Raw genomic sequence first — 11363 nt, 5'->3', positions numbered from 1 at the left:
CACACATCATCAGCGTCACTGACGGCGTCCTCCGTGACGTCACGCGACTTATTCCGCTCTCGTGTGCATTGAGGTACACGCGTAGTGACGTCGGTTTTATTTATGGAAACTCGCAAAATTACATCTACTCAAAGCGTTTGCTTAAAACGCAAAAGTGAACTTGTGTCTTTGGAAAAATCCTGTTATAGGAGAAACAAAATCTAAAAAATCTTTCAGTTTATCGTTAACCCTATTTATTATTTTCTTAAGAGGTGGTCGTCCATTTTATTACAACATTAGCGGCAATAAGGAGGTTTGTTCATGCTAAAGCTCCGGTGCAGAAATGTTACCAAATGAAGGAGTTTCACTGAAGTGCCGAAAGCATTGGGCATGACAAGCCGGTCTGGGTTTTCACTGCAGAGATCTATCCTTGACGTGGGCAGAGGTAAGGGAGGGGTTGATTGATGGTTGGGCTTGCTTCTCTTCATCACGAGAACAAGAGAGGGATGAGTCACAATGGCTGATATAACATTCAGTGCGACCACAGCACTGCAGCGCATAGGCCTACTCCAGCTGACTACCAGTAAAACTACCCACACACGCATTTGTGTTAACAATAATATGCGCTCTGTTTTCCACCATTCAAGGTTTTCAAAAGGATGTTATTTTAAAACGGTTAGCCTAGCATAATTATTAAATGTGCACATTTGTATTAATAAAGACGTGTATGTGGATAAAAGATGCTTGCTTGCAGACCTTTAGTCTTAGATTTTTAAGATACACTTATTACAACCATTCATATCGGGTTTTAATGACACAACCAGCATCGATAGCTATACGTATTTAATAGCCGTCTGATTTTGTTTTCTTTTTTCTTTTTTTTAAGCTGGCGTCAGTTTAGAACGGGCATCTCGGCGGCAACATGTCCTTAGCGTAACATGCACATACGTGTACGCGCACTTGACACCTTAACTCGCGCTCCGCAGGCTTTTGATATGTGCTATTGTTGTGACTGCGCTTTACGTGGACTACCTTAAAACTCTGACGCCAGGTCGCCATGGAAACTGCTTTACGCTCCGGGGCTCTGTGAGAGCTGACAGTGTGTGCGATATTTAAGAGTTTCAGAACCACGATCTGCCTGAACAGCGACCGCGCTCCCGCACCGCTCCTCCGCTTCGGAATTCAACTTAATGAACCCTAAAAGATAGAGCAATTGATCCAATCACAGTCGGATTAACTCTCTGGAAATCAACATTGACGCGCCACTCTGACGTTTGTGCTCATCGTGATTATTGGTGAGTTGAAAAAGTCCCATCTTTTTGTGGACTCAAACTCATTTGAGTTTTATTGTGCACGCAACAGGACTAGAGATTGTCTCAATTCACTATGTAGCCTACGTCTACGTGATGACTCGGTCAGTGACAAGTGATCGGACCACGAGAGTACGCTTTCATTGCCAAAGTTTGCAAAACCTCTGAATGTTGTAGGACAGGTTCCGCAGCTCCGGAATGTATGGAAAGAACAGTGAAACACTAAATACATAAATAAAGTGAATACTTTATGGTAGCCATTGCGACACAACAAGAAATTACTATTGCATGTATTGCACAAATTGTTTTCCACATAGCACGCATAGACTATATACTACTTACGAGGATTGAATGTGCTTTTCCTCATAGATTTAAAATGAATGTTGCTTTAGTCTTGTTTATCTGGAGACATTCATACTTAATTATTATTATTATTATTTTTAATATAGCTGGGAGTTGTGGCTGTCACGCGCGACAGTGTCTGTTAAGAAGTTTCAAAACAGTCTGTGTGCAGCGATACATAGGCTATAGGCCTACTTATCAAAGAGAATTATCTATTTGGCACAATACTTGTGTTTATTTTAAAAAGTACAATCCGCGTTGAAGTACACAAATTCGCATTTATCCATTCTCCGCACTATAGTGTTTTCTGGAATCCGCTTGCGTATATCTGTGAATGAGTTGATGACTCACACCGGTTTATTTGCGGGAGAGTGCGCGCTAGTGGGGCGGGGGAAGAAAATATCCTGCAGCGTCACAACTCTTTTTCACAATTTTTCTTTGTATGTGGAAAGCTGGTACCATAAAACACGGATAAAGCTTGTTTGCTGAAGTTAATAACCATTTGGAGAGTGAGTGAGAAATCACTTCATATCTCCTTATTTCAGTGCCAAATGAGCTGCCATGTCGTGTCGTTGATGACGTCACAGCAATCGTTTCTCCCATTATTGATCTGATTATTGTATTTTCTTTGATATTTGGGGAAAAGGCAATTTGAATGTTTGCCTAGGTAATACAAATATATATCGAATCTATTAGTGTTCTGACAATTATCAATCAAGGAACGAAAGCAATCTGAATAAACAGAGAATGGTCCGCTTAAATTGAGTTTATTTGTGCGCGCGTGTGTGTGTGTAGTTGCGGAATACTCTATATATGCGCAGTTTAGTTGTTTTAACATTGTACAATTTACCAGGCAGTCCAATTAATGTAGTTATATTTCAGTGCTTTTTCATTCATTTAAAACTTTGACTGAAATGCTTTAGCCTACATAACTCACTAACTTGTAATAAATCCTTCAATGAAAAGTTAAATTAAAGTATAATTAAAGCTTATGATAACCGAAAGAGAAACTTTCCACATTGCATATAGCCTATTCTAGGATTATAATAAATCCATATGCATGATCATTATCCTCACCACAAAAACAGGGTTTTAAAGATGTAAAACAGCAATAGTACTATTGATTATGCATCTATTGAGTTATTTTAAGTAATTTTAACAAGTGCAGAGTTTTATTTTATTTTAGCTTTATATCATATTGAAATCTGCTACTGGATCGCACAAGCTTGTTCCATACATTTATATAAATTTGTTTATACACTTGAGTTTAAGTAAAATCAAGCTTGCATGCACGTGCATGTGATTTTTAGCTCTCTCCCATACCTGTTCGTGGTTTTATTTTTTTAATTAATGACGCTGTGATGATTAATTCATTCTGTTGGCAGTGAGTCATGCGGTTGTCAGCTCTGGCAGAAAGCCGATCAATAGACACTTTCTTGCATAGTTTCGCCAATCTAATATTCCACCTTTACATGAAATGCTGAAATAATTTTTGTCATTATCATAAACGGTGCAGTCTTGTGAGATGTTTATTTTCCTGATTCATGACAAGGAAAAAAATCTGTTGAGTTTACTTTTTGTCAATGTATATTAAAACTGATCAAGTCTTATTGAAATCTAGCCCTGTATTTTACAGAGGATTGTTTTGTTCTGATAAAAGTAATTGGTCTCAACCTCAAAAATGTGAAAAGTGCTAAAATCTTCTACCTCATGTTGTGAGTCATCCGGAAATATGTTGCGACACAGAAGACAAGCCTATCAAGGCTTAAGCAAATATTAAAATAAAGAACATGAATGTGAAATAAAGTGTCTTTATGAAATATATATTTGCAAAAATATTTACATGGATTATCCTTGATTCAACTGTATTAATAAAGTAAAATGTATTGGTGTTTTTTTCCCTCCCAATATAACTCAATTCAACATACTGTAAATATCACAATATTGAAAAAATATCACAAAATTAATTAATTGTTGCTTAAAAGCATTACATTTAATGTGTGTGTGTATATACGTATATATACTCATGCAATTTATATATATATATATATATATATATATATATATATATATATATATATATATATATATATATATATATATATAATTGCATGAGTCTTGCCAGGCTTCAAATGTAATTTCAAATGAAAGTATTCAAAAAGAAAAACTCCTTAAAGGGATAGTTCACCCAGAAATGAAAATTCTCTCATCCTTTACTCACCCTCATGCCATCTCAGATGTGTATGTCTTTCTTTCTTTTGCATAAAAAATGTAAATGATTTTTAGAAGAATATTTCAACTCTATAGGTCCTCACAATGCAAGAGAATGGGTGCAACATTTTGATGCTCCAAAAAGCAGCATAAAAGTAATCTCCAGAATTTTAATCCATAGCTTCAGAAGTGATATGATTGGTGTGGGTGAGAAACAGATCAATATTTGACCAGTAGGGGGTGATATGCTTGAAGAATGTGAATCACCAAAAACACAAGAAGAATTGAGGAGAATTTATAGTACAAAAGGATGTCAATTTTGACCTGTTTCTCACCCACACCAATCATATTCTGAAGTCATTTAACAAGTGGTTTTTTAGAGCATCAACATTTTGCACCCATTCACTTGCATTTTGAGGACCTTCAGAGCTGTAATATTTTTCTAAAAATCTTAGTTTGAGTTCAGCAGATGAAAGTCATACACATCTGGGATGGCATAAAAGTGACCCTTTAATGAAGCCTAATCATTTGTTTTTTTCTGCTAATCAAACCTGTCAATACAGCTTTAACCACTCTATATAAAAAGTATTGCTAAAAATAAATTAATATTTTATTTAAATTAAAAAAATGACCTTATTTACATTAGCAAATTATTTTGTTTTTGATGGGAATGAGAAACGAGACTGTAAGGAAGAGACTTACAGTCTCTTTAATGGGTTGTACTGTTGTTTAAAGTGTTTTGGTTTTGCTTATGAAACAAAATTATCATAAAAAAAAATTTATTAGACAAAAAACTCCAGAATACATGAGTTGTGAAAAATAAGATCTTTATACAGCTTTATACAGTGCATGCCATTGAAGAGACTGTCCCTCACAGCCTCATTTTAATTCCTGCCAAAATTCTAATATTTCTCTATTGTGTATGTCTATGAAATAATGCATTCATAGCATCTCTGTATTCCCCCCAGATCCAGTGAACATGACAGAGTTGAAAGATGACCGCCGGTTTCACATGCTAACACAAGAGCAGGTGGAGACTTTGGACCAGGTTCTTACAGAGGTCATTCCCATTCATGGTAGGGGCAATTTCCCAACCCTGGAAATTAAGCCTAAGGATATCATACATGTGGTGAGAAACAGACTGATTTTGAAGAACATCAAGGTGAGAGATGTCCGTCTCAATGGCTCAACAGCCAGTCATGTGCTGGTCAAAGAGAATGGCACCAGCTATAAAGACCTAGATATCATCTTTGGTGTGGAGCTTCCAAAACAGGAGGACTTCCAGATCATCAAAGAGGTGGTTCTGGGCTGTCTGCTGGACTTTCTACCTAAAGGAGTCAACAAAGACAAAATCACAGCTCTCACCATGAAAGAGGCATATGTACAAAAAATGGTCAAAGTGTTCAATGAGTATGACAGATGGAGCCTTATCTCTCTCTCAAATAATAGTGGGAAGAATGTGGAGCTCAAGTTTGTGAACTCTCTACGACGACAGTTTGAATTCAGTGTGGACTCCTTCCAGATCATTCTGGACAGCATGCTACAATCCTATTTGGAGGCTGAGTGGAGAGAGGTTATGGAGCTAAAAGAGAAAGAGCAGGACTCTCCTTCAGCGGAAAAAATTGGGATTCAGTCAGGCCTGACGGATGAGCCATCCATCAGCTCTACTGACATTGGTCATCACAAGGAAACTAACATTGACATGTCCTGTGAAACTGAGGACATGCAGAGTTTCTGTGACTGTGAGGAAAAGTCTAAATATTCAGAACGAGAACCAGATCTTGAAACCGTTAAAAAAGATGTAGGGGCAGAGCTGGCTGAAACTACAACTCAGCCTGAGTCTATGGAGCAAATATCAGAGCATGAACTTACTGAAAATGTTTCTCTTCTTACAGCAACACTACTAGAGGTAAATACAAATGAAACAGGTATTGACTCAGGGGAAAAGAATGAACTGGTTACAGTAAAAAAAGAAACCATGTCTGTTAAAGAGACAAATCCTCCAATTGAAACATATATTACTACAACAGATTCTAACAAACCTGAATACATGTTAGATATAAAGTCAGTTGATGCCCAACCATGGCTAGAAATGGTACATACAGACTTCACATGTCTTTCAACAACAGGGACCTTTGGTGAGCGATGCACATTCCAACCTGCTCCCATTACATTTCTTACACAAACAGCATTAGAATCATATTCTGAGTATCCTCTACCACCCCCTGCCAAGAAAAACACTCGAAGTTCACAAATGGTCGTTCTCAAGCATTCCTCACCAAAACCTCCTCGGAAAATGTCCAAAAAGACAACACCTGTACCATGTTCATATGAAAAAGCAGTGTCAGATAATTCAGATGTTACTACTTGTCAGGTTTTGAATCCACCTAAAGCTTACCCAAAGGAATCATTACCAAAGCACGTCAAATTACCAGGTCTTACAACAAAAGGCTTTGAATTAGTAACCAGTGCCTCACAGTCAAACAAACTAGCCATTTCTACCAAAGTGTTTACAGTTACTGCTCCAGAGAATGATGTGCATTCAGAAAATACATTATCCATATCACCAGAGGAAAGCCCTCAAACTCAAGTGCAGAGCTCAGAGCCAGAGACTGGTGAAGCTACCCATGTCCCTATTCTAACCCCTTTGACCAATCTCAACAACCTCCCAAAAGATCAAGACCAGCCTGAAAGGGTCCAGACCGTACAGTGTACGACAATGGCACCTCTCATTCACGTAAATTCGCAGCCTTTGCTTCAGGCAGCTGATAGTTTTCACCTCAGCCCAACCACTCCCAAAAAGAAAGATACTGAGTCTTGTACCCAAGTTGATGACTCCACATCACCTAAATATTTCACTCAGCCCCAAGAACCTGTCAATAAGGTTGCAATTTGTCCCTCTCAACCGTTGAAACTACTGTCTGCAAACTATACTGTTGATTCACAAGGGGTAGGGGGCAGTTCCTCATGCTCTGAACATGTTCTATCATCCCAAGTTCTACAGACTCAGGAACATCTTGTGCCATGTCCACAGACTAAAGAACCTCCAGAACTAATTGCACATGTGCTAGAACCACCTGTCTCTTTGTCAAAGGTTCAAGGCCTCACAGTATCCACACCGTATTTTACAAATCCACTAGAACCTCCCATATCTTTAACATCAAGCCTAGAAACAACCAGAAACTCAGAACCTCTTTTAGAACCTATAGCTACCTGTTTTGATGTCATGAATCCATCTGAAGTATCCCTTGAAGTTCTAGTACCTTCTGAAGTTCTTCCGCAGGTTTTGGGAGCCTCTGCAGTATCATCACATATGTTAGAAAATTCTGTGTCATCAGCTAACCAGGCAGTTATTTCTGAGAGTTCAGATACACTGGCTTCAAACACTAAAGAGCCCTCACTGCCTCCAAAAGAGCTGCCTTGCATTACAGTTATGGCTGAGAGCATGTATGGTGACTTTGAGCAGGCTATGGACCACCTGCGTTACAGGCTAATCGCAACACGCAATCCTGAAGAAATCAGGGGCGGAGGCCTGCTCAAGTACAGCAATCTGCTCGTCCGGGACTTCAAACCTGCCAGTGAAACTGAAATTAAGACACTCGAGCGCTACATGTGTTCGCGCTTTTTTATTGACTTCCCTGACGTGAATGAGCAGCAGCGTAAAATTGAATCATACCTGCGCAACCATTTCATTGGAGAGGAGAAAAGCAAATACGATTACTTGATGACACTTCGAAGAGTAGTCAATGAGAGCACTGTGTGCCTGATGGGACACGAGCGCCGTCAGACCCTCAACATGATAACCATTCTAGCACTCAAAGTCCTGGGTGAGCAGAACATCATCCCAAATGCAAACAATGTAACATGCTACTACCAGCCTGCACCATACATGGCAGACCACAACTTCAGCAACTATTACATTCCAAATGGCCAGTCCCCACTTATATACCACCCCTATCCCCTGCACATACACATGCAGACAGGACTGGTTTAGCTTTATGTACGTAACAGATGGAAAGGTGTACACATGAGAAATCTGCAACCTAAAATGTCCACCAAAAACAATCTATCTTTGAGTATGAGAAAACCTCCCAGTACTTCATAAAAAAAAGAACATTTTGAGTATGGAACAATCAGATAAAGAAAATATATCAGTCAAGAACTGCTAGTGGTATTGGCTTTAAATGCAAATCTGGTGAATAACAAGCTGTTGGATTGATAATATTTTATTGTGGTATTGGTACATTTGACAGATTGTGGGAATTCCATGTAAAAACAATGAAGCCATTGCACCAGCAGCTTGAAGATTAGAAAAAACTAACATGTTGAAACAACAGAAAACTGTTGAAAAATGAGGGTGGACTATGGAAAGATCAATGGTAGAAAAACAATGAAATTTATTTTAATAAAAAATAAAACTAGTCAGAAGAAGCAATTTGGCTAGGCCTGCTCAAGGTTGCTTGCAGAACAGGCCTGTTGTGAAAATATATTTAAAACATTAAAGTCAAACAGTGTTTTAAAAATGTGGATTACAATTTTGAATAAATTACTTTTCGATGATGTCATGCGTTATTAGCATGAAAAATAAAAGTGCAAGAGACATAATCAGCATGCAGCCAATGCTTTATGACCCATTTAGGAATTTTACAATTAGACTAATTGTGCCATCATATTTTACTCTATGAAGGCTAAGATCAATGTTTTTATTTTTATTTTTGCTATTAACCACTTCAATTATATATTTTACATGTTCTGAGATTTCTTTGTACATACACTGTCTACATTTTTATTTAATAATTTATGCTTATAAGTGGATTAGTGATAATCAATGTTACACCATCATTATAAAAGTGCTCCATTCATCAGCATTGTTCTGGTGACTTAAGAGCAGTGACTTAATGAGAGATTTTAGAAGATTCTTTTTTAGAAGAGTTTTGAAGATGTTTTTAGTTGGTTTTTACATGAAGAGAAACATCTTTAGTTTTCTTTGCTGTATAATGTACATTTAGCATCAAAAGAATAAATGTGAGGAAATAATATTACTCAATATTTTTTTAAGTTAATAAAATAGAACCATCAGAGGTGTTGAAGATTTATATAATTAATTGTATCACTCTGTCTCTCTTAATTTTTTTTAACTTTGTGACAAAAAATACACAAATGTTTTTTTTATAATTTTTGTGTAGCTACTGTACTACCGCATGTAAAATGATTGTACCAACCATGCATAATTACATACAAACACATAAACACAAATAGAACATATAAAGTCAGGACCAAAAGTTTAAATGTGACTTGTATATGATTTAAAATGATTGCTAAAGTACTTCAATTGAGCAGTTATGATTTTTATAGTGTAAGCAAGCTTTGCCCAAGTAATGAAGATTGCATAAGCATTAGAAAATCTACACGAATTCTATGACTTCAAGCGCTTCATTGACATTGTGAAACAATTACTTTTTTCTTTTTTATTCAAAATAAATAATAAAGGGCATAATAAAATGCATCATCATCAGAATAAAACATCATCACTACATTAATTTGTCGCGTTAAATTTTCCAAGTGCAGTCCTACAGTTTTGTAAAGTATTGGCTTTATTGTATAATTATTTCTAGTCCCTCGTTCAGTCTTACCTTGATGGAATTGTCTACCTTTGAAATACAGCCAAAATCTGTAGTTACACTGTGATTAGAAATATATGTTTAAAATGGCATTGTTTACCAAGAAGATGTACACCAATCATTAAATCCTTAAAACATTTTATATGAACAAAATTATTTTGTAGGAAAACTTCAGTGCCTAAATAAGCAGGAGAAAAGTTGGAAAGAAGGCAAAAGAGGAGGATGCTCCTCAGAAATGTAAACACAACAGTCGCTTTTTCTCATTTTCAGGTGTGCATTTTCTCCTTTGTCCTCTTCTATTGCTACTTGTGTTGATATCGGATGTACTTCTTTGCTCTGGCTAGTTTATGTTTCATTTAATAAAAATAATCTAATTTAATTTGATTGTACTTAATCACAGATGTGTACTGTTTTGTATATGTCAAATACAAGATTACACACACATAAACACACACACTTTTTGTCTAATGATTAATTCATTTATTTTCATTTTCTATGTTTCATCAGCTGAATGATTGACACCCATTTTACACAGCTGTCCAGGCCATTGAAGATAGTCTGTCCCTTACAGCCTTGTTTTCATTCCTGTAATGAATAAGATCTATACAGTATATGGCCCATTCTCAGGAAACTGTTTGTGTATTTGTACATCTGTTTCACATTTGAAAAGGATAAATTGAATAAAATGTATTGTTATTATTAGGGCCAAGCATCAAAGGTGCTATGGCAATTACTTTATTTGTTCGTTTCTTTTAACCGTACATATTCACTGGCAGCGTGTGGTGAATGGAGCTGAGCAGACTTTTTCAATTAACTCCAACAGAAGTTGAGCGCCATGCCCGCAAGGAGAATTGTGGGATTGACAGCAGAGCGGAGCAAGCATGTTAAGTGGTCTAGGGCATCACAAATTTGAGAAATGTGCCACTTTATGCTAATGAGAATATGGCAGGCAGCAGCCAATCACTGTGAGCTGAAAGCAGTGATGTCTGTCATAAGCGCTTTAAAATCTGACCATAATGCTGAAGTTTCTGCTTTAGTTGCATAATTGTGTTTAATTCAGACTTCAAACAGACTTCAAATAATGATTGCACATATTAATTTTGGCAATGCTGTGGTTGGATATACAAAAGTTAAGAAATCAACACTGTTTCTATACTTTGGGCATTCATACTTTGGCCTCTGATTGCTCTCCTCCTGAGGATTGAAAAGGACCCCTACCTTATATCTCTGCTCATCATAATGGCCGCTATCTTAGATTATGACGTTTATTTTGTTTTCCTTTCCAATTCTTTAAACTATGTCTGATTCATCCAAAAAGTGGTTCAAAATCATCTTCAGACTGAGCCACACAGAAAAGATAATACAGAATTGTGATTTCAGCCTTTTTTGAAAAGTTACAGCAACACAAATTTGCAGAGGCCAACGTGAAATAGGAAGTGAGGCAGAATCTAGCTTTTGGAGAGAGCTCCACCTATACTGTGGAATGGATGGCTTTGGTTTGATCCTACCCTTAGGAAACTTGCGAAGTAGTGTGGGGTTGCTTTGCATGTTATATAATACATGCAATGTGTTGTGCTTGCTATGGTGGAATGCTTGCCATTTCAGTGCTCTGCCCCATAATAACTGCTTGCAGCTATATTTATTATTATTATTATTATTAAATTAGTATAATAATACATTTGTACTTGGTGCAGATTTTTGTATTATTATTTAAAGTTAGTGAAAATTATCTCATCATGTACTTACCCTCATATCATCCCAGATATGTATGACTTTCTGCTGCTGAACTAAAAATTTAGATTTTTAGAGTAATTTATTCAGCTCTGTAGGTTCATACAATGCAAGTGAATGGATGCCAAAACACAGCATAAAATAGATCCTTAAGAATCCAGTGGTTAAA

The 11363-nt window shown here is 36.8% G+C and overlaps 1 protein-coding gene across 2 annotated transcripts; it reads left to right on the top strand.

The window, feature by feature from the left end:
• Positions 1-4821: 4821 nt before the first annotated feature.
• LOC127617233 (terminal nucleotidyltransferase 5C-like) lies at positions 4822-8520 on the top strand. 2 transcript variants are annotated; one of them, XM_052089172.1, is made up of 2 exons: positions 4822-5400; positions 7237-8520. In XM_052089172.1, the coding sequence occupies exons 1-2, from the start codon at positions 4822-4824 to the stop codon at positions 7834-7836; spliced, it is 1179 nt and encodes a 392-aa protein (XP_051945132.1). In that variant the 3' UTR covers positions 7837-8520. The 2 variants fall into 2 exon arrangements, with proteins under 2 accessions (XP_051945132.1, XP_051945133.1); XM_052089173.1 differs by having other exon boundaries at positions 4822-5405; positions 7206-8520.
• The last annotated feature ends 2843 nt before the right edge of the window (positions 8521-11363 follow it).

The sequence above is a fragment of the Xyrauchen texanus genome, chromosome 23 (genome assembly GCF_025860055.1).
Source record: "Xyrauchen texanus isolate HMW12.3.18 chromosome 23, RBS_HiC_50CHRs, whole genome shotgun sequence".
NCBI lineage: Eukaryota > Metazoa > Chordata > Actinopteri > Cypriniformes > Catostomidae > Xyrauchen > Xyrauchen texanus.
This window is presented reverse-complemented; position numbering and strand designations above follow the sequence as displayed.

Coding starts and splice junctions, on each gene's coding strand:
- LOC127617233 (XM_052089173.1), top strand. CDS start 4,822: ATGACAGAGTTGAAAGATGACCGCCGGTTTCACATGCTAACACAAGAG. Junction 5,406..7,205: donor CAATCCTATTTGGAGGCTGA/GTGGAGAGAGGT, acceptor TATTTCTGAGAG/TTCAGATACACTGGCTTCAA.